Consider the following 26,876-nt stretch of genomic DNA (forward strand, 5'->3'; position numbering starts at 1 on the left):
CCACGCACTTTGAGGAGCAGGTCGGATAACCCCGGATAACTTTTCAGGAAGCACTGCACCACCAGGTTTAAGGTGTGAGCCAGGCAAGGAATGTGTTTCAGTTGGGAAAGGGAGATGGCAGCCATGAAATTCCTTCCGTTATCACTCACTACCTTGCCTGCCTCAAGATCTACAGTGCCCAGCCACGACTGCGTTTCTTGCTGCAAGAACTCGGACAGAACTTCCGCGGTGTGTCTATTGTCGCCCAAACACTTCATAGCCAATACAGCCTGCTGACGTATGCCAGTAGCTGCCCCATAATGGGAGACCTGGTGTGCAACAGTGGCAGGTGCGGATGGAGTGTTTGTGCGACTGCGGTCTGTGGACGAGCTCTTGCTTCTGCAGGAGGACGAGGAGGAGGAGGAGGAGGGGGTGCGAACGGCTACAGACAACTGTTTACTAGACCGTGGGCTAGGCAGAACTGTCCCAAACTTGCTGTCCCCTGTGGACCCTGAATCCACCACATTTACCCAGTGTGCCGTGATGGACACGTAACGTCCCTGGCCATGCCTACTGGTCCATGCATCTGTTGTCAGGTGCACCTTTGTGCTCACAGATTGCCTGAGTGCATGGACGATGCGCTCTTTAACATGCTGGTGGAGGGCTGGGATGGCTTTTCTGGAAAAAAAGTGTCGACTGGGTAGCTCGTAGCGTGGTACAGCGTAGTCCATCAGGTCTTTGAAAGCTTCGCTTTCAACTAACCGGTAGGGCATCATCTCTAACGAGATTAGTCTAGCTATGTGGGCGTTCAAACCCTGTGTACGCGGATGCGAGGCTAAGTATTTCCTTTTTCTAACCATAGTCTCATGTAGGGTGAGCTGGACTGGAGAGCTGGAGATCGTGGAACTAGCGGGGGTGCCGGTGGACATGGCAGACTGAGAGACGGTGGGAGATGGTATTGTTGCCGCCGGTGCCCTAGATGCAGTGTTTCCTACTACGAAACTGGTGATTCCCTGACCCTGACTGCTTTGGCCTGGCAAAGATACCTGCACAGATACAGCAGGTGGTGCGCTAAATGGTGGTCCTACACTGCCGGAAGGGATGTTGCGTTGATGACTAGCTTCATTGGCCGAGGGTGCAACAACCTTAAGGGACGTTTGGTAGTTAGTCCAAGCTTTCAAATGCATGGTGGTTAAATGTCTATGCATGCAACTAGTATTGAGACTTTTCAGATTCTGACCTCTGCTTAAGGAAGTAGAACATTTTTGACAGATGACTTTGCGCTGATCAATTGGATGTTGTTTAAAAAAATGCCAGACTGCACTCTTTCTAGCATCGGATACCTTTTCAGGCATTGCAGACTGAGCTTTAACCGGATGGCCACGCTGTCCTCCACCAGGTTTTGGCTTTGCCACGCGTTTTGGGCAAGATACGGGCCCGGCAGATGGAACCTGTGGCGATGTTGATGCCTGCTGCGGCCCCTCCTCCTCCTCTGCTTCAGAACTGCTGCCGCCTGCACCCTGTTCCCCCAATGGCTGCCAATCGGGGTCAAGAACTGGGTCATCTAATAACTCTTCTTGTACCTCCTGCGCAACTTCGTCTGTGTCACCGTGTCGTTCGGTGGTATAGCGTTCGTGATGGGGCAACATAGTCTCATCAGGGTCTGATTCTTGATCAGCACCCTGCGAGGGCAATGTTGTGGTCTGAGTCAAAGGACCAGCATAGTAGTCTGGCTGTGGCTGTGCGTCAGTGCACTCCATGTCAGATTCAATTTGTAATGGGCATGGACTGTTAACTGCTTCACTTTCTAAGCCAGGGACGGTATGTGTAAAGAGCTCCATGGAGTAACCCGTTGTGTCGCCTGCTGCATTCTTCTCTGTTGTTGTTTTTGCTGAAGAGGACAAGGAAGTGACTTGTCCCTGACCGTGAACATCCACTAACGACGCGCTGCTTTTACTTTTACCAGTTTCACGAGATGAGGCAAAAGAGCTAGAGGCTGAGTCAGCAAGATAAGCCAAAACTTGCTCTTGCTGCTCCGGCTTTAAAAGCGGTTTTCCTAATCCCAGAAAAGGGAGCGTTCGAGGCCTTGTGTAGCCGGACGACGAACCTGGCTCCACAGCTCCAGACTTAGGTGCAATATTTTTTCCCCCACGACCACCTGATGCTCCACCACTACCACTACCCTCATTACCAGCTGACAATGAACGCCCCCGGCCACGACCTCTTCCACTAGACTTCCTCATTGTTTTAAAAACGTAACCAAACTAACGTTATTTGTTGCAGTCACACAACTTACACGGTGAGCTATAACTTCTGTATGATTTAGCTACCCCTTTACAGGTTGGTGAGACCACAGCGAAAATCAGGCCCAATGTTACACACTCTTTTTTTGGTGGCTGCAAATTAGAGAGATGCCCCACACGCAGGACTGTCACTGAAGCACAAATGTTAATATTAATGTCACACTATTATTTTTTTTTTATTTTTATTTTTTTCAGGAACACTTTAGAAACCCCCCAAAAAAAAAAAAATAGATTTTTGCAGGGAGAATTTAGAAAACAAATGTAACAAACTATATGCTTTCTATGGGCCACTGAGTGAGAGATGACGCACACAGGAATCAGGAGTGGCACACAAGCCCAGAGGCCAATATTTTTCTACCAATGATTGATGGAGTTATTTTCTCTGGTAGATTTTGGAACCCAAATCAAGGAAAAAAAATGTAGGCTTTCTATGGACCACAATTGGAGAGAGAGAGAGAGAGAGATGGCACACCCAGGAGTCAAGACTGGCACACAAGCAGAAAGGCCAATATTAATCTCCCACTGTTTTTTTTGGTTGTTTTTTTTTTTTTTTTTTTCAGGGAGACTTTAGAAAAAAAAATAATAAAAAAAATATGATTTTATCAGGAAGAATTTAGAAACCAAATAAAATAAAATGATTTTTTCAGGGAGAATTTAGAAAACAAATAAAACCAAAAATAGGCGTTCTATGGCCCACTGACTGAGAGATGACGCACCCAGGAGTCAAGACTGGCACACAAGCAGAAAGGCCAATATTAATCTCCCACTGTTTTTTTTGGTTGTTTTTTTTTTTTTTTTTTTCAGGGAGACTTTAGAAAAAAAAATAATAAAAAAAATATGATTTTATCAGGAAGAATTTAGAAACCAAATAAAATAAAATGATTTTTTCAGGGAGAATTTAGAAAACAAATAAAACCAAAAATAGGCGTTCTATGGCCCACTGACTGAGAGATGACGCACCCAGGAGTCAAGACTGGCACACAAGCAGAAAGGCCAATATTAATCTCCCACTGTTTTTTTTGGTTGTTTTTTTTTTTTTTTTTTCAGGGAGACTTTAGAAAAAAAAATAATAAAAAAAATATGATTTTATCAGGAAGAATTTAGAAACCAAATAAAATAAAATGATTTTTTCAGGGAGAATTTATAAAACAAATAAAACCAAAAATAGGCGTTCTATGGCCCACTGACTGAGAGATGACGCACCCAGGAGTCAAGACTGGCACACAAGCAGAAAGGCCAATATTAATCTCCCACTGTTTTTTTTGGTTGTTTTTTTTTTTTTTTTTTTCAGGGAGACTTTAGAAAAAAAAATAATAAAAAAAATATGATTTTATCAGGAAGAATTTAGAAACCAAATAAAATAAAATGATTTTTTCAGGGAGAATTTAGAAAACAAATAAAACCAAAAATAGGCGTTCTATGGCCCACTGACTGAGAGATGACGCACCCAGGAGTCAAGACTGGCACACAAGCAGAAAGGCCAATATTAATCTCCCACTGTTTTTTTTGGTTGTTTTTTTTTTTTTTTTTTCAGGGAGACTTTAGAAAAAAAAATAATAAAAAAAATATGATTTTATCAGGAAGAATTTAGAAACCAAATAAAATAAAATGATTTTTTCAGGGAGAATTTATAAAACAAATAAAACCAAAAATAGGCGTTCTATGGCCCACTGACTGAGAGATGACGCACCCAGGAGTCAAGACTGGCACACAAGCAGAAAGGCCAATATTAATCTCCCACTGTTTTTTTTTTTTTTTTTCAGGGAGACTTTAGAAAAAAAAATAATAAAAAAAATATGATTTTATCAGGAAGAATTTAGAAACCAAATAAAATAAAATAATTTTTTCAGGGAGAATTTAGAAAACAAATAAAACCAAAAATAGGCGTTCTATGGCCCACTGACTGAGAGATGACGCACACAGGAGTCAGGAGTGGCACACAAACCCAGAGGCCAATATTTTTCTACCAATGATTGATGTAGTTATTTTCTCTGGTAGATTTTAGAACCCAAATCAAGGAAAAAAAATATAGGCTTTCTATGGACCACAATTGGAGAGAGAGAGAGAGAGAGAGAGAGAGAGAGAGAGAGAGAGAGAGATGGCACACCCAGGAGTCAAGACTGGCACACAAGCAGAAAGGCCAATATTAATCTCCCACTGTTTTTTTGGTTGTTTTTTTTTTTTTTTTTTTTCAGGGAGACTTTAGAAATAAAAATAATAAAAAAAATATGATTTTATCAGGAAGAATTTAGAAACCAAATAAAATAAAATGATTTTTTCAGGGAGAATTTAGAAAACAAATAAAACCAAAAATATGCGTTCTATGGCCCACTGACTGAGAGAGAGAGAGAGATGGAACGCTTAGTACTGGCACACAAGCCCAAAGGGCAATATTAATCTCCCTTTTTTTTTCCAGGGAGAATTTCTGAAACCCAAAAAAAAAATAAAATAGGCTTTCTATGGCCCACTATTTGTGAGAGAGATGGGACGCTCAGGACTGGCACAGATGGCACGCTCAGGACTGGCACAGAAGCCCAGAGGCCAATATTAATCTCCCTTTTTTTCTGGGAGAATTTATAAAACCAAAAAAATATTTAAATAGGCTTTCTATGGCCCACTATTTGTGAGAGAGATGGCACGCTCAGGACTGGCACAGATGGCACGCTCACAACTGGCACAGAAGCCCAGAGGCCAATATTAATCTCCCTTTTTTTCTGGGAGAATTTATAAAACCAAAAAAATATTTAAATAGGCTTTCTATGGCCCACTATTTGTGAGAGAGATGGCACGCTCAGGACTGGCACAGATGGCACGCTCACAACTGGCACACAAGCCCAGAGGCCAATATTAATCTCCCTTTTTTCAGGGAAAATTTATAAAACCAAAAAAAAAATTAAATAGGCTTTCTATGGCCCACTATTTGTGAGAGAGATGGCACGCTCAGGACTGGCACAGATGGCACGCTCACAACTGGCACACAAGCCCAGAGGCCAATATTAATCTCCCTTTTTTCAGGGAAAATTTATAAAACCAAAAAAAAAATTAAATAGGCTTTCTATGGCCCACTATTTGTGAGAGAGATGGGACGCTCAGGACTGGCACAGATGGCACGCTCAGGACTGGCACAGAAGCCCAGAGGCCAATATTAATCTCCCTTTTTTTCAGGGAGAATTTATAAAACCCAAAAAAAAATAAAATAGGCTTTCTATGGCCCACTATTTGTGAGAGAGATGGCACACTCAGGACTGGCACACAAGCCCAAAGGCCAATATTAATCTCCCACTGTATTTTTATCAGGGAGAATTTATACACCCCACAAAAAAAAATACAGAAAAATGAAAAGGCTTTCTATGGCCCACTATGTGAGAGAGATGGCACACACAGGGATGGCACTCTAGCAGAAATGCCAAATTGCCAATCTTAATCTCCCACCAAAAAAAAAAAAAAAAAAAAAACAGGGAATGTCCTACAATTACTATCTCCCTGCCTGCAGTAATCTCAGCCAGGTATGGCAGGCAGCTACTATCTCCCTGCCTGCAGTAATCTCAGCCAGGTATGGCAGGCAGCAATAAGGAGTGGACTGATGCACAAATGAAATAAAAAGTGTGGACAAACAAAAAAGATAGCTGTGCAGAAAGGAAGGAACAAGAGGATTTGTGCTTTGAAAAAAGCAGTTGGTTTGCACAGCGGCGTACACACAGCAATGCAGCTATCAGGGAGCCTTCTAGGGCAGCCCAATGAGCTACAGCGCTGAGGGGAAAAAAAAAAAAAAAAAAAATTCCACTGTCCCTGCACACCGAGGGTGGTGTTGGACAGTGCAAATCGCTGCAGCACAAGCGGTTTTGTGGTTAATGGACCCTGCCTAACGCTATCCCTGCTTCTGACAAAGCGGCAGCAACCTCTCCCTAAGCTCAGATCAGCAGCAGTAAGATGGCGGTCGGCGGGAACGCCTCTTTATAGCCCCTGTGACGTCGCAGACAGCAAGCCAATCACTGCAATGCCCTTCTCTAAGATGGTGGGGACCAGGACCTATGTCATCACGCTGCCCACACTCTGCGTTTACCTTCATTGGCTGAGAAATGGCGCTTTTCGCGTCATTGAAACGCGACTTTGGCGCGAAAGTCGCGTACCGCATGGCCGACCCCGCACAGGGGTCGGATCGGGTTTCATGAAACCCCGACTTAGCCAAAAGTCGGCGACTTTTGAAAATGTTCGACCCGTTTCGCTCAACCCTAGGTTTGGATTTCTTTTTCCCTTAATAATAAAGACCTTCATTTTAAAACTGCATTTTGTGCTTACTTGTGTTATCTTTGTCTAATATTTAAATTTATCTGGTGATCTAAAATATTTAAGTGCGACAAACATGCAAAAGAATAGGAAATCAGAAAGGGGGCAAACACTTTTTCACACTACTGTGTATGGTAGTTGAAAGAATAAGAGTATGAGCACACAATGTCTTTTTCAGATGAATAGGCTCTGTAACCTGCCTGAAAAAGCACTAAATAAACATAAAAGAGAATGAACATATGCATTGGAGTGTAAAAATTACTTGCTGTGTATATGTTCTGTCCTTGGAGTTTCTTTTAACTCCTTAGGCTTCCTAAGCTGTGAAGCAGTTGAAAGAACGTGGCCTGACCATTGTTCAAGTGGCTTTTGCTTGGCAGGCTCACACTATATTGTATATACAAAAAGCCTAAAGAAAATGAATGCAAATACACACAAAAAAAACATTTTTCTGAAGCATCTTCTACTTGAAAAACTTAACAGATATGCCAGCATCTAACATCGTGTGCACATACCCTCAAGCAAGAAAATGCTTTGCGATTAGCACTTCTCAACACTTTTGAATATCCATATCAGCTGTGGTGTTCGCCAGATATATTACATACACAGCAGCATGCTATAAAAATAGTTAATGGCATTTTATCATCTTAAATTACAAGTGGTTTGCAATTGCACTCTATTCTGTGTTGATAAGGAATGTCTCTAAATACCAGCATTCTAAAGACACCAACACCACTATTTGAATGTCAAGAATGAATCACACATATATGTTTCCAAACCCTTGTTGGTAATCACTAAGAAACCAAACATTCACACTGCTCTTTTAAGTTTTCTGTGGGAACTGAACCCACACCCTATGGTTTACAGCAGCTGAGTATTTCCCATTAGGCTTCTTGGTGTCTACTTGTATCTTGTCCTGTGCTTTATATTTCTATCTTAGATTATATGTCATTAGCAGAAATGTGGAGCTAAACAAGGAGCAGAGGTAAACATCACACCCAGGCACAGGTGTTGTAGGCCCAAGTATCCTTATGCCATATAAGATGGCACCAATATACTGTAGTAGGTGTGAAGGAGTTGGTACAAATTTTAAATTGGAGCCCAGGAACTTCAAGCTACCACAGGAGTTTCTGGATCATTGTGTCTCTTAAAGCCCTCCCATGAATGTTTTTTTTCAATTAAATCTGTGTATACAGTGGGGGAAATAAGTATTTGATCCCTTGCTGATTTTGTAAGTTTGCCCACTGACAAAACATGAACAGTCCATAATTTTAAGTGAAGATTAATTTTAACATTGAGAGATAGAAAATCAAAAATAAAATCCAGAAACTCACACTGCATAAAATATATAAATTTATTTGCATTTTGCAGTGAGAAATAAGTATTTGATCCCTTATCAACCATTAAGAGTTCTGGCTCCTACAGACCAGTTAGATCTTACATAATCACCTTTATAAAAGACTTCTGACCACAGACTCAATTAATCAATCAGACTCTAACCTCTACAACATGGACAAGACCAAACAGCTTTATAAGGATGTCAGGGACAAGATCATAGACCTGCACAAAGCTGGAATGGGCTACAAAACCATAAGTAAGACGCTGGGTGAGAAGGAGACAACTGTTGGTGCAATAGTAAGAAAATGGAAGAAATACAAAATGATTGTCAATCTACATCGATCTGGGGCACCATGCAAAATCTCACTTTGTGGGGTATCCTTGATCTTGAGGAAGGTGAGAGATCAGCCTAAATCTACACGGGGGGAACTTGCTAATTATCTCAAGGCAGCTGGGACCACAGTCACCAAGAAAACCATTGCCAACACGTTACGCTATCAAGGTTTAAAATCCTGCAATGCCCGTAAGGTCCCCCTGCTTAAGAAGGCACATGTGCAGGCCTGTCTGAAGTTTGCAACCTGGGTGATTCTGTGAGTAATTGGGAGACGGTGCTGTGGTCAGATGAGACAAAAATGTATCTCTTTGGCATTACCTCAACTCGCCATGTTTGGAGTAAGAGAAATACTGCCTATGACCCAAAGAACACCGTCCCTACTGTCAAGCATGGAGGTGGAAACAAATTTTGGGGGTGTTTCTCTGCTAAGGGCACAGGACTACTTCACCGCATCAATGGGAGAATGGATGGAGCCATGTACTGTAATATCCGGAGTGACAACCTCCTTTCCTCCGCCATGACATTAAAAATGGGTCGTGGCTGGGTCTTCCAGGAAGACAATGACCCAAAACATACAGCCAAGGCAACAAAGGACACTGGGCAGCACGATGACTCAGTGGATAGCACTGTAGCCTTGCAGCGCTGGAGTGCTGGGATCAAATCCCACCAAGGACAACATCTGCAAGGAGTTTGTATGTTCTCCCCGTATTTGCGTGGGTTTCCTCCGGGTACTCCGGTTTCCTCCCACATTCCAAAGACATACTGATAGGGAATTTAGATTGTGAGCCCCATCGGGGACAGCGATGATAATGTGTGCAAACTGTAAAGCGCTGTGGAATATGTTTGCACTATATAAAAAAAAATAGAATAAATAAATAAAAAGGAGTGGCTCAAAAAGAAGCACATTAAGGTCATGGAGTGGCCTAGCTAGTCTCCAGACCTTAATCCCATAGAAAACTTATGGAGGGAACCTCAAAATCTTAATGATTTAGAGATGAACTGCAAAGAGGAGTGGACCAAAATTCCTCCTGACATGTGCGCAAACCTCATTATGAACTACAAAAATGTCTGACTGCTGAGCTTGCCCGCAAGGGTTTTGCCACCAAGTATTAAGTCTTGTTTGCCAGAGGGATCAAATGCTTATTTCTCGCTAAAAAATACAAATAAATTTATATAATTTATACAATGTGATTTTCTGGATTTTATTTTTGATATTCTATCGCTCCATGTTAAAATGAACCTACCCTTAAAATTAAAGACTGTTCATGTCTTTGTCAGTGGGCAAACTTACAAAATCAGCAAGGGATCAAATATTTATTTTCCCCAATGTATGTGCATGTACTGTAGTGTCAGTGTGTTAATATACTCACCTATTGCTTTCTTTTCTAGGGTCTAGAGCCGTTCTACTCTTCCCAGTGACGTCACCGCTATTCAGACTTTCCAGATCACACTGCGCTCTGTGTGATCCGGAAGTGGCTTTTACAATGTAAGCCTGGGGGGCATCAAGAAGAGGCTCCATGGGCTTAAAAGACACCTACGGCTCTCATACACAGGATGGAGGGACCTGGACAGTATGAAGAGCGGTGACGCCACTGAGAAGATAAAAAGAGCGGCGCTGGATACCAGAATAGGCACCGCTAGAGGACTATATTAATACACTCACACTACACTACTTGCACATAAACACACATTTTATTAAAAAAGCTTCATAGGAGGGGTTCTTTAATTTGGCTATAGATGCAATTATCATTATATTCCAAATTGTTATGTGAACAATTCTTATCAATTTGCTCTATGGCATAGGAACTACATAAAGGAGAGTCCTCTCTTTGAACTATTTTATTAGCTAGTAATGACCTGTGAAGAAGAGCACACCTTACTCTAGTGGACGTATGTATGCATTAGATAGGCAAAGGCAATCATTCTTGTGAAATACTATATTCTTCCAGCAACCTCTCCAAAAAAAGAGGGGCTGCATGTAAGGTGCTAAAATATTCAGGAGCTTGACATCGTAACCATCCCTTAAAAATACTGAGCTAGAAGAATCAATTTGAACTCAAGCACTGAACAAAGAGCAGGTCATGCATAGAATTTGCCACCTGTATGCCTGTTCTTTATGAGTCTTCTCATTTGCTCAGCAGAGCAATGAGGTCTCATAGGACACTTTTCTAGTAGTCACATCTACTAAACAAAACTGTTTCAAGAATTTAGTGGTAAAGGGATAGACCAAATGGATAGTAAGATCATACTTCAAACAGAAAATAAATAGAATAAAATGGAGAGCCCATGTGCCTTCCTTGAAATATATAATAGCTCAGACTATGGCTATTAAATTTTGGAGATGGGGCATTGATCCAGAGAACTAGTCTGATTGTCATATCGGGACTCAGGAAGGGATTTTTCCTCCAATATGGGGCAATTTGAGTCTGGCTCATGTGCTTTTTGCCTTCCTCTGGTTCAATGTTAGGCTATAGGTTCAAACTCGGTAGACTTGTGTCTTAATTCAAATTTAAAACTATGAAAGTATGAAAAGAAAAGGTTTTAATTCTGAAAATTAAAAAAAAATCAATTTTTTAACCTGCAAGCTAGACCTAAACAAATGATAAACTTGCTCTAGGCAACCATCTTTTTTGGCTATATACTAGTAATTGCCCCAAATGTATATTATTTTCCACTGAGGTCAACCTTTGCTTTGAGGACATGAGTAAGCAATAAGTATCCATCACTGGATAGAACGAAAATCACTTTTATCACTTTCCTAAACGGTTTAGAGTTGGCAATGTTTAGTGCTGACACAACCTACTTCAGGCACCTTTAGCAATGGAATTCCAAGGTCGTCCAAGGTTTGAGTTATTTTAATAGTTCAGCATGTCTAGATTTCAGGACATAAAGTAAATTATTGATGCTAAAACCTGTATAGATTTCAAGGACCATGAAATTATACTACTTCAAATGATAAATACCAATGCTTACAATGTAGATTATCTGCTTTTTAAATTATCAATGTGAAGGAGCCTGGAGACCATACTAGCGTATAGTGGATTGTCTTACCTTCTGCAGAGAGGCCTTGCACATTAGCTCCTCGGGCTGCCAGAAAGTTCAGACAGATATCAACATTCTCAGTCTGCAACATGAAGGAAAATAAGTCACTTAGTGTTTGCCTTACACAATGTGCCAGCCTGAAAATTTACGTTACAAAGGCTGTGAATACTTCACATTCACCACAGTCATCATCAGTGCTTTACAGACACCATAGCTGCTAATTAGGAAACCCTTATAAAGCTTTTATTGTCAGCTGGAAAGCTTACAAAACAATTCATAAAGGCCAAATCCAGAATGGCATGCTGGGAGATCAGCAGTCCACCTACTTAATATAAAAACCAAATTTTACACAGCACAAGAAAGCAATGAAAGCGTCCATAGAAGACCTAACACTGCGTGTGTGTATGCCTGGAAGAGAGCGGGACTCTCGATGAATGGTCACACTGAGCAGCTCTGAAAGGGAAGTGTGCCAATGTACAATGGATGGCAGTGACAATGGAGGGGCTGGATTACGTACAACGCGGCTTTTCACATTAGACCAAAATATTCTAATAATTTTGAACACTATTAAGCAATACCATGGTAAATGTAATTATTTCTGAGAATCTGAAGTCAATTGAAATTCTTCTAATTTTTCCATATGCATAGTACGTTAAATTCATGAAGCATGGAATATCAAAAACACGTACTAAAAGTCAGATGAATCCAATAAAAAGTTCACAGATCAGCGTTAATATTTCTGACAATTGGATTTGAATTAACCACTGGCATTTTAGCTTAAATTTTAGTTCTTAATGTTCCCAATGGGTCAGTAATAGTGACGTAAAGCTGGGTTCAGACTGACGATATTAAAAATTGTGCCAGTCTAGTCTGCAAATTGTGGACATGAGTGGTTCAGTTTGCTGCTCTGTACAATCAACTGCAAAGTGTATGGGTGCGAGTATACTATTATTTATGGCAAAAAAGAAAAAGTAGGCGCGCACTTACCCTGTTGCGGTGAATATCACTTTATTAGGACATATAAACAAACGGATAGCAGGGAGGGATAGGGTCAGCCACGGACCCGTTGAAGTGCCGTAGAGCACGAAACGATCGTTGTCCGTTGCTGACCCTATCCCTCCCTGCTATCCGTTTGTTTATATGTCCTAATAAAGTGATATTCACCGCAACAGGGTAAGTGCGCGCCTACTTTTTCTTTTTTGCCATTTGGATTCTGCACACATTTTTCCTGGCAGCAGCACCCCGTTGATTCAGGTGTAAAGGATTCATACAGCCAGTATCACTTTCTGTGGTGCTAGACCGATATTATAATACGGTCACTGAGATGGACCTTTGAGCAGTGCGGATGTGTGTTTTCTCTACTATTGGACCATACTATTATTTATACTATTATGGACCATAAAATAGACCAGATTGCTTCATGCTGGGATATTTTTACCCCGTGGACCACTAGTCCATGCGGAACATCATCCATGTTCACTAGCACCCTTGCTATAGTGCGTTTGTGTGCTCTTTGGGTGTTGTAATTGGCGCACATGGATTGAATAGACTATTGATTGAATGAAACAAGAGGAGCTCCTTGATGAAAAAAGTAAATTGACTTTATGATTTAAAATATGTAGGTGTTTTCGCTAGTTTTCTAGTGTAAAACACTTTGAAAAGTGACATTTTTGGTGTTTTCATGCCAGTCCTGGCCAACCCTGTCAAGATGGTGGACCATGGTTGAACGGGGCCTGGCAAAGTCCACCCAGAAAATTCTTCAAAAGTTACACGTAACCATATAACAGAAATGTGCCCCACTCCCTGGCTAGAGTAACATTTCTGGTGATATGCACACCAGTTATAAGGCTAAGTTCACATTAGCGTATATGTGCGCAGCATATCATGTGCAAACACATGCCAAAACGCATTTAAACGCATGCTTACTCTGCATTTTTTTATCCGCATCAGCTTACGCATGGTGCCAAAAAAAGCTACGCGTGCATGCGTTTTTATGCATTTTTGCCTGTGTTTGTGTTATTTATGTGCATGCATTCCATATTTCCAAGAGGGCGTGTCTCAATGGGCATGTGTCAATCAGTTCCTGGACATGCACAGTCCGAATTACGCAAGCGCAGCGAACGCATGCGTACGCATGTCCTTGCTTACCAATGCATTCCCATAAACAGTAAAGCATTGTTTTGATGCACTCATCCGCATGCGTATGCCTGCGCTTAATTGACGCTTCAAAAAATGCAACATGTTGTGTTCATCGCGCCCAGCGAAACAACGCATGAATACGCATCGCATGCGAACTGATGCAAGCGCATGTTAAATATATGTATTAAAGATGCATGCGGATCAGTATGCAGGTATACGCTGCGCACACATACGCTGATGTGAACCCAGCCCAAGATGTGTCTATTTCATTACGTGCAGCTGCTGCACAACTCTTAATGAATAAGGCACATTGTACTCCTCCTCCCAGGTCATTTTCAAATGCCAGTCTTAAAGGTGTCCGGTCCAAATCGTTAAGTTTGTACTCACTCTGTGTGACCGCAGACTTGTGATTCCAACCCAACGTGCACTGTGCGCTGTGGGGATTTGTCAGTTTCTGAGCTGGGACTGGAGGGTATGTATGTGTTATACATGCTCCAGGCCAAAACCCATCCAGTGGACACGGCTTTGCTCCATAACGTTGCATTGAGTGAGTGCGGAAATGAATATGGAAATTGCTCTGTACACTTGGGAACGGAATGAACGTATTCCTTATAAAGCGCTGATATCAAAGTAATTATAATGAGAAACATATTATTCTAGATTTTTATATGATACTACTGAAAATACTTTATTCACTCATGTTAGGACATAACCTCAGAACATATATAAAACCACACCACAATTAGGTCAGATTACATCTAGTTCATTTTAAATCCCATTGTGGCTACTTCCCTATGAACCTTTGAAAAAGTGCCCACAGTTTCCTTATTTAGTCACTTCTTCAATGTGCAGACAGTTCAACAGTTATCTAAAGGAAACTTTTATTATTTTTATTTTCAGTTAATTTTTAGGGGGAAAGAATAATTTTTATTCCTTTTCAACAGTTAAAACTGACAAATATTTTGTATCATTTTTTTTTCTGATTGTAGAGTTTGTATTCTGTTTTATGAATATGATCATGGGGTATTCATCTTGTCTGAGCTTTTATCAACCTCATTTTGAGAACAATGATACTTGAAAGTTTGTGAAAACTTCGGAATTTTCCAAAGGTTTTACGCAAAACTATGTCATGTTTTCCCATAAGTCATAAATAGAACCAAATAGAACAAAATATAAGACATTGTAATTTTTTAAATGTGAAAAATAATCCAGCATCACATGTCTATGAGTGGTAAAAGTATGTGAGTGGAAGATCTGCCTTATTTAAATAATAGCGATCTATCAAAATTTGGTCTTCACAACACATGTGGGTACATCAAAGCACAAACACTGGAGATTTCTGAGGACCTCAGAAGAAGAGTTATTGATTTACATCAGGCTGGAAAAAGTTTAGGCTCCACCACTCCACAGCCAGACAAATTGTGTACAACTGACAGCAATTCAAGACTATTTTTACACTTCGCAGGAGTGGTCGACCATCAAAGATCACTCCAAAAGTAAGGCACAAAATACTTTATGAAGTCACAAATTAACCCAAGGTAACTTTTACGGAACTAAAAGTCTCTTTTACATTAGCTAATGTCAGCGCTCATGAGTCCACCATCAGGAGGACACTGGTGTGCATGGGAGGGTTGGAAAAGGAAATCCACTGTTCTCCAAAGCAAATGTTGATGCTCATCTGCAGTTTGCTAAAGATCACCAGGACAAACCAATAGGCAATTCCAGCAAAACTAGAGCTTTTTGCTTTAAATAAGAGTCCTTATGTTTGGGAAAGAACAACATTACAGCTAAAAATAACCTCATACCGTCTGTGAAACATGATGGTAGTTTGGGCATGTTTTGCTTCATCTGGGCCAGGACAGCTTGCTTGGAACAATGAATTATACCAGCAAATTCTATAAGCACATGTCATGGACATCTGTCCATGAGCTGAATTTCAAGCAAACATGGGTCATTCAGCAAGACAACAACCCAAAGTACACAAGTTGTTCTACGAAACAATGGTTACACAGAAGAAAAACGTAAACAATTTTGAATGGCCGAGTCAAAGTAAGGACCTTAATCATATAGAAATGAGCAGTTCATGGAACAAAGCCCTCTAAAATAGCACAGTTGAAGCTGTTTTGTAGGGATGAATGGGCTTGAACTCCTCTAGGACTAATCAACAATTACTGCAACAGTTTAGATACAGTTTTTGCTGCACAAGGGAGTCAGACCGGATACAGAAAGCAAAGGTTCAAATACTTTTGACACTCACAGACATGTGATAATAAATCAAGTTAAAAACTTACAAATTGTAATATTTTTGACTCATTGTTTGACTTGGCTCACTTTATATACTTTTAGGACTTCTGTGGAAGTTTGATGCAGTTTTACATCAAATCTCTGCAGAGTTATGAACAATTATGAAAGGTACACAAACTATCCACCACAACATTATGCTTTGCTGCAGCCTCATGGACCATAAAAACCTGTTGATTGAAGATGGTCTTGTGAAGGAGAGTGCTCTGGATTACTTGCAACTTTATTTTCCTTATTGTATGCTAAATGTAAAACATGGTGGATTCACACAGCAGTCAACCCAGTGATGTTATTTAGTGCAGTTAATAATGTATAGTTTAACACCATGTTAGGGCTAGCAGAACGCACCGAGTAAATAGAGATGTTTTTATTGATATTGGTGCGTTCGCAGCCCGGGGTCCACCATGCAGGAGTACCTGCTGCTAGCAAACGGCGGGACTATATGGCGGTATAGACTAACTCAGTTAATTCACCGAGTAGCCATGAAAGAGAAGCACTGTGCCCTGTTAGACTCCACAGAGGCACAGGCTAACTGCCCAAACAGAGAGCAGTCAGTGGTCACGCATGTACACAAAACTCCTTGCCGGAGGAGCCAGCATTCTAGGGGCTTATTTCAGCCGGGTCCCTGAATACATCCAAACACAAACTCCTCGCCAAAGGTGCCAGCATTCTAGGGGCTTATGTCAGCTGGTTCTCTGAACACACTATCATGTGACCACACTGGCGCAAAGCACATAACAATAGACAATACTAGCGCATGGCTGTGCGGCCATGCGGGCCTTAAATAGTTGCAGCACGTTTAGGACCTTTCAAAGAAGGACCAATGGAGTTGCTGCAGCACCTGAGCATGTGACCACAGACCTCCACTGAGAGATCTTGCCCTGGGCATGCTCAGAGTGCAAAGCAGGATTTAGTCCTAGCACCTTCAAGGACCTTAGCTGCAGTATCTGATCATGTGACCCTCGATCTCCACTGAGAGATCTTACTCTGGGCATGCTCAGAATGTGAAAAGCAGGACTTAGCCCCAGAAGCGTCTGCTCGCCGCTGCACTGCACTGACTTCAATGGCAGAAGCAGGAAATGCAGCAGTAACTCTTAGCACAGAATCAGACTGAGCGAGATGCTGGGATCGACATCTCCACTGAGCAGGCTCCACTGCAGCAGGAGAAGAATGGGAGACTGCAGCGGAGATGGCTCAAGATTCCCCCTGTGCAAAGGCAGGAACTCGACCCCTAACACACCAATTTAAGAATTTCTACAAGGGAACTTTTCCTCTTATGCTAGAAAATTGTCATCAAAACATCTGAAATTTTGCTACAGTTGATAGCCACAAAATCCATAAATTACAACAGAAATGTCTTTGATAGGAGTACATTTCTTGTGGACGTGCACAGAAGATAAGATGCACCAAATTCATTAAGAGGCGCAAACTTCTCAAACAATTTGGTACATCTTGCTCCTCCACATTGTTCTTCAAGACTGGAGAACAAAACAACAGTTTTCATGAATTCAGGACTAAGTCTTCATCTTAACATTGTGTTTGAAAATAATTGCACATTTGTTAAGTAATGGAAAGATTATTATTTTTATTGCACATACAGATTTGTAGGTTCTCCATTCACAGCTCGGCACCACACGGGATTTTAGGATTTATGTTTAGAAGTTATAAAGCATCAGGGAAACAGTGGGGAACAGCAGCTGCAGTCCTTGGACATTATCCAGCTATGTTTTTTGTCCTCTCTTTATACAAGAGACTATAATAAACAAAATGTCTTTTATATACTATACCCACTTTATGGAGGAAGCCAAATCTGTGTTACCACAAGTGAGACATCACTCACAAGGTTTACATGTTAGCGCTCTTGTGAGCTTAAAGCCTTTGTTGTAGCCAAAAATTAATAACTATTTCTACAACAAGGTACAGAAAAAAGGACATTACCCTCTAAAAGACATTCGATTAAAGAAATGTGCAGATTTACAGACTAAATAGTTAACTCAAGAATATTACCTTTACAATTTTTCATCCATTTCCATCCCTGAGAACTCTTTAATACAGGGACCGGTTAATGGGAACCTGTCACCCCCAAAATGGAAGTTGAGCTAAGCCCACCGGCATCAGGGGCTTATCTACAGCATTCTGTAGTGCTGTAGATAATCCCCCGATGAAACCTGAAAGATGAGAAAAAGATGTTAGATTATACTCACCCAGGGGCGTTCCCCGCTGCGGTCCGGTCCTATGGGTGTCACGGTCCGGGGCCTCCCATCTTCTTACAATGACATCATCTTCTTGACTTCACACTGCGGCTCCGGTGCAGGTGCACTTTGTCTGCCTTGTGCAAAGTACTGCAGTGCGCAGATGCCGGGAAAGGTCAGAGAGGCCCGGCGCCTGAACACTGCAGTACTTTGCTCTGCCCTCAACAGGGCAGACAAAGTATGCCTGCACCAGAGCCGCAGCGTGAAGACAAGAAGAAGACGTCATCCTATGAAGATGGGAGGCCACGGAACTGACCGCGACACCGGACCGCGGGACAAATTGTACTTTTGAACAAAGCCATTGGTTCTACCATATAGTGTACAGCAAAACAGGAAAAAAAAGTCCAAATGCGGTGAAATTGAAAAAAGTACAATTCCACAATTGATTCTGTGTTTTTTTTTTTACCATGTTCACCGAATGCTATAACTAATCTGCTATTATGATTCTCCAGGTATTACAAGTTTGTACATACCAAACATGTATAGGTTCTTTTTTATTTTAGTGGTGAAAAAATAATCTAAAGTCTGTTAAAAAAAATAAAATAAAAAAATAAAATTGCGTCATTTTCCGAGACCCATAGCATCTCCATTTTTTGGGATATGGGGCTGGGTGAGGGCTTATTTTTTGGAGCCGAGCTGACGTTTTTAAGGATAACATGTTGGTGTAGATACGATGTTTTGATCGCCCATTATTGGGCAGCACAGTGGCTCAGTGGTTAGCACTGCAGTCTTGCAGCACTGGTGTCTTGGGTTCAAATCCCACCAAGAACAACATCTGCAAGGAGTTTGTATGTTCTCCCTCTGTTTGCGTGGGTTCCCTCCGGGCACTCCGATTTCCTCCCACATGCCAAAGACATACTGATAGGGAATCTAGATTGTGAGCAGATTGTGTCCATTGGGGACAGTGATGATAATGTATGTAAAGCACTGCGAAATAAGATAGCGCTATATAAACAAAGCATAATAAACCCATCGGCGACCCACGGTCATGTGTTGTGGGTACCAATTGGCAGGATTAGTGACATGGATTGACAGCGGCATTTAACAGCCACGAGTGGATCACGATTCCAGACGCGGCTGTTAGGGGCAAATGTCAGCTGTTGATTTTCAATGGGCAGCACGGTGGCTCAGTGGATAGCACTGCAGCCTTGCAGAGCTGGGGTCCTGGGTTCTAATCCCACCTTGGACAACATCTGCAAGGAGTTTGTATGTTCTCCCCGTGTTTGCGTGGGTTTCCTCCGGGTTCTCCGGTTTCCTCCCACACTCCAAAGACATACTGATAGGGAATGTAGATTGTGAGCCCCATCGGGGACAGCGATGATAATGTGTACAAACTGTAAAGCGCTGCGGAATATGTTAGCGCTATATAAAAATAAAGATTATTATTATATAAAAAAAGATTATTAACAGACACGTGCCCGGAAAACATGCGGACTCAGTGCCGGAGCCCACATCAAAGAGGGGAGACCTGACATGAGCCAAAAAATGTTGTGAAGGGGATAAACATAGCTGTACGAGAGCTTGTTTTTTTGTGAACAGAGTTGTAGTTTTGAATGACACCATTAATTTTACAATATATTATAGTGAAAAAAGTCAGGTGAAGTGGTGAATGCAATTTTGATATTGTTTTTTGGGGCTGTTTATTACAGCAGTTATTGTGCAGTAAAAATGACCTGGCAAGTCGGCATAATTACATTTAGCAAATCGACAGTCACAACCCATACATAATCTCTAGGTGCTACATGCTATCATAGCAATACACATGCACTAAAGGGCTACAAGGATAATTGCCCACAGCAACCAATTCTCAGGAACATGGGGTCTTACTATATACAAAAAAGCCACATTTTCCCCTGACAGAGTTATGATACATGAGGTCCCATGTATTTTCTGACTGCTACGTTGCATACTTTCTATGCTATTCTAACAAGCCCACAAGATATTCCCATAGTATTTGTAGCATGCTATGCTTGTAAGTATGTCTTAAGAATGCTGGGGTCTACTAAAGTAAACTTCCACTGCTGCTCGTACGCTATGCAGAATTTCTTTAAAAATGCTATATATTTGAAAATGAACAGGTGCAGTATCACCCAATCCCTCTGTAACTCTGCAGCGTCCTGCATTACTGAACCAGAAATACTCACTAGGAAACACTAACATATAGATCACTGCATTTCTCATAATACTGTCAAAATACCAGTATTACCTCTATGGGAGGTGGAGCCGCATATTCATTACTGTAATGAATACTGTACAGGAGGAAGCTGCCGGTGCCGGGAAGCCAGGGACCTGCAGGGACCGTGCCAGGAGCAGGTAAGTAAAATTAGACAGCCCCCGCTCCCCCTCACCTGCCGACCCCTGGGTATGACTCGAGTATAAGCCAAGAGGGGGACTTTCATCCCAAAAAAGTGGGCTGAAAATCTCGGCTTATACTCGAGTATATACGGTACTTCATATATTGATACTTGATTTTACACAACTGTAGCAATGAGGATGTAACCCTCTGCATACGGGCCAGGCTTTCCAAAGAGGACCTGCCCTCTGATGTCATGGTGGGACTTAGCTGACACCAAGCACCACTCCTGTGTAGTCCCTGGATGCCACGCTCCACCTAGGAGCCAGACAATTCATGGCTAGACAGATGGGAAGGGGAGCACTACCACAGGGGGAAAGAAAAGGGAGCAACCCCTGAAACTTGCCCTGCGCAACCCTGAGCTCCCCGACATCCCTAGATGGGTTCTTTCACCCCATGTGGTGATCATGTTTCTTACACCATGCACAGCCCTGGCTAGTGCACGGAGCAGCAGAAGCACTAGTCCTACTAATATATATATATATATATATATATATATATATATATATATATATATATATACAGTACAGACCAAAAGTTTGGACACACCTCATCATTTAAAGATTTTTCTGTATTTTCATGACTATGAAAATTGTACATTCACACTGAAGGCATCAAAACTATGAATTAACACATGTGAAGGTGTGTCCAAACTTTTGGTCTGTACTGTATATATATATATATATATATATATATATATATATATATATACACAAAAGGTAACAGACACAGGTAAAAGAAACAGCAATCACTCAATGCACACCAAGACTACAGAAAGGTATAAACGGAAAGGAAGTATGGGACAAACCAAAAGGGAGATAAAGAGAAGGAAGACACCAAACAAACTTCCAAACAGCCTACTCTGGAGACGACTCCTTCCACGGCTCACACCTCCATACCGATACCAAGATACATCAATCTATCACTGGCAACTACCTAAGCTAAGAGATGAGTACCTATACCATAGGGTAGTGGAGAAATCAAAACAGCTTTAACCCAGCAGTTAACCCAGAACTGAAAGCTTTAGGAGACAAACAGAACTGCTTAACCCTTACAACAAAAGAACAAGGGAAATATGCCAAACAGTGTAGAAAATATTTGCTAAAATGATGTTGCAAAATTATTATTTTTGAAAATTTGCTTTCACAGCTTTGAGACAATCAGCAAATCTCATCATCATTCAAGAGATGCGATTGCTAATCAAAGGCAGCGAGGTAAAAATGAGATCTACAAACCACCCTATTCTTTGGTTCATTGAGTATTGGTGGTTTTAATCCATTAAAAATCAAAGTCGGAAGTTCAAAGATGATCAGATACTGTCGTGGTAATTACTAGTAATTAATCTTTAAGAAAAAAAATATATGCTACTATTTGTGCTATTAACATAGTAAAGATGCTTTTACACTTTAGACAAAACTTATCTGAACCCAATTTTTGCGTATCAGTAGACAATCTAATAGAAGCTAATGTGGAGTCAGGATAAATAACTGTTGGCAGTATCATTGAACAGTTGGCCTGAACGTTATGTGTATGGTCACCTTAATACAGTGACATCTTTTAGGAATGCAGAAATCCATGTCACACTGTGGCTATGGGATCTTTTAATAAACCATGACCCTAACATATAAGGGCAACTGCCTAGAATACAATAGGGAAGAACATTAGGAAAAGTGAAGGATGCCAATGGTGGTTTTTGCTTTCTTTCTTGGATGATCAGGGAATGTTTAGAAGGCTAAGGGTATGTTTCCACGTTCAGGAAACGCAGCATCCAGATGTTACAGCGTAGTGGAGGGGATTTCATGAAATCCCGTCTCCACTATGCATTAAAAGTCGCATGCGGCAGACCCGCACGTGCAGCGCGTCTTTTAGGAATGCAGCATGTCCTTGCAGAGCATAAACAACGCAAGGACAATGCAGGTGACCTGCCAGTGACCTCAGGTGCAGATTTGATCACGATTTTACCTACATAAAATCCTGACCAAATCCTGATGCAATCCTGAATGTGGACACATACCCTTAGAGGAGACTTAATAGCTGTCTACAAATATCTGAAGGGATGTCACAGTGTATAGGGGTCATCCTTATTCTCATTTGCACATAGAAACACGAGAAGCAATGGGATGAAACTGAAAGGGAGAAGATACAGAAGAGATACTAGAAAAAACTTTTTGACAGTGAGGGTGATCAGTGAGTGGAACAGGCTGCCACTAGAGGTGGTGAGTTCTCCTTCAATGGAAGTCTTCAAACAAAGGCTGTCCTCAAGAGCCACCAACAGGTCATGTTTTGAGGATTTCCTTAGTATTGCACAGGTCATTGAATGCTTGCCTGTCCAGGTGATGCAATTATCACTTGTGCAATATTAAGGAAATCCTGAAAACATGACCTGTTGGTGGCTCTTGAGGACCAGACTTGGGGAACACTGGTTAAGTGTATCCTGCATTGAGCAGGGGGATGGACATGATGACCCTGGAGGTCCGTTCCAACTCTAACACTATGATTCTATGTTTCAAGAAAAAACTATGTTCAACCTATTAATGTTTGCTCATATATGTATATTTCCTGGTGCTAAATAGAGCAGTTCCCCTTACAAAGATGTTACCACATAGATAACTGCATGGCAATTACACGCTGCATTTCATCACCTCCTGTGTTTTGTCTTCACAGTTTAGCAGATCCGATTGCACATTCTCCTTCTAATAAGGATCCCACCATTGTGAAATCCCTTTTCTTTCAAAACAACCATTGTTTTTTCACATTAATATATTACATTCTTCCCATGAAGATTATCGGCAAACTGTTATTATAGTAAAGCTATACTACATTATTAACAGTGTATCATTTATTACATTGTATTGTATTATGCTTTTAGAACAGTTTTGTAACACATAATCAGTGAATAAAAAATATTAAAACAATATATGTTTCCAATGCCAACCCAAAAATATTACCAACACATATGAACAATGATTTTGAATCATTCAATTCACATTTTTAATAACGCAATCTAAGGCCAGGTGCACACCACCGTATATTCCATCCAAGATACGGCAAAATATAGGATTGCTCTCGGCCCAATGATATTCTATGGGGCCACATACATGTCCGAATTATTCCTAGGACTGAGACGGTCGACAGTCCAATGAAAATATTGCAGCATGTCCGAATTTGATCCGATATTCCAATCACACTCGGGCATACAAGTCAATGGTGCCATGGATAACATCGGACTGCTTTCGGACGACAGATCAGAGTTTAATCAGGGTGTAATTTGCATAATCAGCCTGCTTCTCTGGGATGAGAGCACATACGGCCGTCTGAGCCTAGCCTAACACTCAGTTTGCCCTGCTGCAACCATAAGATAATACACAGCAGATTGTTACAAAACTCGGCCACCGTGCCATTCATTTTACTGGGCTAGCAGAAAACCATCCACATGCTGCAGAAACAACCCAACTCAGATGGACTGAACAGGCTTTCAGCTGCAAAAATAACATTTAAGCTAATCTGCTACATGGGAGATCAGATACCTTTACTTTCAGACAGGTGTAATATTGGAGTGTGTGTTTGCAGTCGGATCAGGAGTTCAGCATCTGGACCTCCCAGCCAGATCTAATACACCACGCGGGATGGACCTTGGTGTTGTGTTCTGAATACTAGCTTTAACAAAAAAAGATTGCTGAAGGAGTATTTAACTACCGTAAGTATAATATGGCTTCCGGCTATGTGCAGACACTGGGCAGGTTAGTAATGCTATTAGCCTGCAAATTAATCCAATTTCTGCAGCATGATAGCTTTTTTGCTGGTGACAGGTTAATAGACTAATAAAAAGAACATTTAAAAAATGTGTTAGAAATGTTATAAAAACAAATGACATGTAAGAACAGAATCACGTCCCCTGTTCTATTTGTGAATGACCGGAGATTGGCCTTTTATTTTTAAAATGCAGTTGTCAAATAACTTGACCTAAATGTCAGTGCAATGCTTGCCCTACTACAGTGTATTTGTATCAGCTTTGTATAGAAAATATATATATCCTAACACTCTCATGAAGCCATCAGATTTGAATGGGAATCTGTCAGCGTAAAAATAGTGTGCAAAGTCAGCCGTGTGCCGACTGAGGACCATACGGACCGTGCAGGAGACAGCGCTACAGTTAAGCGCTGTCCCCTGCTTTTGGTGCTGAAGCCGGCATTCATTCCTTCTCCCCAGCAGCGTTCGCTGGAGAGAAGGAATGAAAAATCAAGGTGTTTTTTTTTTTGTTTGTTGTAAAAATAAATTTTGGGGTCACCTCCCATCCCCCATGCGCCCGCCCGCTTGCTGAGAAATACTCACCCAGCTCCTGCGATGTCTTCTCTCAGCGCTGGCAGCAGGTCCTGTGTGAGCGGTCATGAATATGCGCATATTCCTCTGGGTGAGTATTTCTCGGCACCCACAGACTTGTATGGGTGCACGTAATCAGGTTATCGGCAGTACTCGCAGGCGCAGCTGTTTCCCCATGCTGAATTGACATGAGAAAATAATGGCAGATCTGCACTTCCCCATAGTATAACACTGGGCAGTGTGCTATCCGATAAAACATCACATAGTGCTCGGCCGTGTTATACACCCACGTGAGCGAGGCCTTACACTGTTCAATACCACCTTCCCTGTTTGGGAAATACAGCGTGGCCCCATTGAGGCTTCCACTCCAGTGACGCAGACAGCAGCTCAGCGGGGTAACTTCAGCAGCACTGCTCTATAAGTAGCACATAAATAGTAGAGAAAATATAGGGAGAAGCAGGTTATGAAACACTAGCACTGTACACTACTTCTTTCTCTATGTACAGCTGTAAATATTTCAATCCACAGTGCAAATTAGGTTTATTTGTCACAAACTTTCCGCTGTTTGCAATAAACCAATCAGACAAGAACAATTTACATAGCTCACCACAACTAATACAACAAGCGGTTTCTCCAATCTCAACACAAAACGCAACTTTTAAACCTTCCATGACATGGCAATTTTCCATTTTTTTAAATTTTTTTCCTACTAATCTTCCAAGAGTTATAACTTTTTTTTATTCTTCCACCAATATACATGTATGATGCCTTGTTTTTTACGGGACGAGTTGTACTTTTGAATGACACCATTCCTTCTACCATATAGTGTGCCATAAAACGTGAATGAAATTCCAAGTGTTTGAAATTGCAAAAAAAAAAAAGCAATTCCACAATCGTTTTTTTTTTATCTATCATGTTCACTGTATGGTAAAACTGACCTATGATTTTTCTAGGTCAATATGAGTACAGAAATACCAAACATGTATGGTTTTGTTTTTTTGCTTTTTTATTTAAATGGTGAAAAAAATATGTGGAACTTTGTAAAAAAAAAAAAAAAATTAAAAATGTCTGCTTTAGTTGCCATTTTCAGAGACCTTTAACATTTTCATTTTTCAGGATCTGGGTCTGTCTGATGGCTTATTTATTGCGCCCTGAGCTGATGTTTTTACTGATACCATTTTGGGTAAATGTTATGTTTTGATCGCCTCTTACTGCATTTTATTGCAATGTTGTTGAGGCCAAAAAACGTAATTTTGGCATTTAGATTTTTTTCTCATTAAACCATTTACTGATTGGATTAATTTACTTTATATTTTGATAGATCAGACTTTAACAAATGCAATAATTCCAAATATGTGTATTTTCTACTTTTTATGGTTTTATTTTAATGACACAAAAGGGTACGATTCAGACTTGTGTTTTTTTATTTTTTTCATATTTTTTAAAACTTAAAATATATATATATATATTTGACTGTATTTAATATTGAATCTATGATTGTCTCATTGCTTGTGCAACACATAGCAGTGCATTTGCCTGCTCTTAATAGAGAAAATAATGATCTCCTATGAACGCTAGCTAAATGCTGGCCTTTGCAGGAGGATTGTAATGACAGGCATGGCGGTCATCACCAGACCCTCAACTGTTATTACAACGTCATTTCACAGATGGGCATGTGAAATGACGCGCCCGTCTGCTAGTGAGTGTTAAATGCCACTGTAAGAGATTAACAGCGGAATTTAACAGGTTAAAGCTGCTGGCAGAGCTGGTGTGTGAGCCCACATAAAAGGCAGGGACATTAAAAGATGTACATGTATGTCATATGTGGTGAAGGGGTAAATGACCACTGCAGACCCAGAATTATTCAAACCCTTCATAACAAGAGTCTTTAGTACTTAGAAGCACACCTTTGTCTGTTATGACCTGTTGCAAATGTGATGCATAACCAGACAGAAGTTTGTGACCGAATTCCTTTGAAATCTAAGCCCCTTCTTCGGTAATGGCTTACAGTTCACTAATATTTTTGCATCTGTGTGCTGATGCTGCCTTTTTCAAATCTCACCAAAGATTTTTTAAGGGGTTTACTACAGGAGACTGTGATGGCTACTCTAGAATCTTACAGAACTTCTTTTGCAAGCAAGCCTTAGTTTACTTTGTTTGAGATCATTGTCCCAATGTAAGGTCCAACAACACACAAGCTTCAGCTTCATCATAGAAGGCTTGATGTTTTC

The 26,876-nt window shown here is 41.0% G+C and overlaps 1 protein-coding gene across 7 annotated transcripts in view; it reads right to left on the reverse strand.

Moving 5' to 3' along the window:
- NAV3 (neuron navigator 3) overlaps positions 1-26,876 on the reverse strand; it is a 1,008,138-nt gene that overhangs the window by 286,607 nt on the left and 694,655 nt on the right. For all 7 annotated transcript variants that reach the window (XM_069764543.1, XM_069764542.1, XM_069764540.1 and 4 more), the window contains one exon: positions 11,290-11,362. In XM_069764543.1, the coding sequence (XP_069620644.1) occupies positions 11,290-11,362 (73 nt within the window). The remainder of the gene's footprint in view (positions 1-11,289; positions 11,363-26,876) is intronic.

Source organism: Ranitomeya imitator, chromosome 4, assembly GCF_032444005.1.
Source record: "Ranitomeya imitator isolate aRanImi1 chromosome 4, aRanImi1.pri, whole genome shotgun sequence".
In the NCBI taxonomy this organism is placed as follows: domain Eukaryota; kingdom Metazoa; phylum Chordata; class Amphibia; order Anura; family Dendrobatidae; genus Ranitomeya; species Ranitomeya imitator.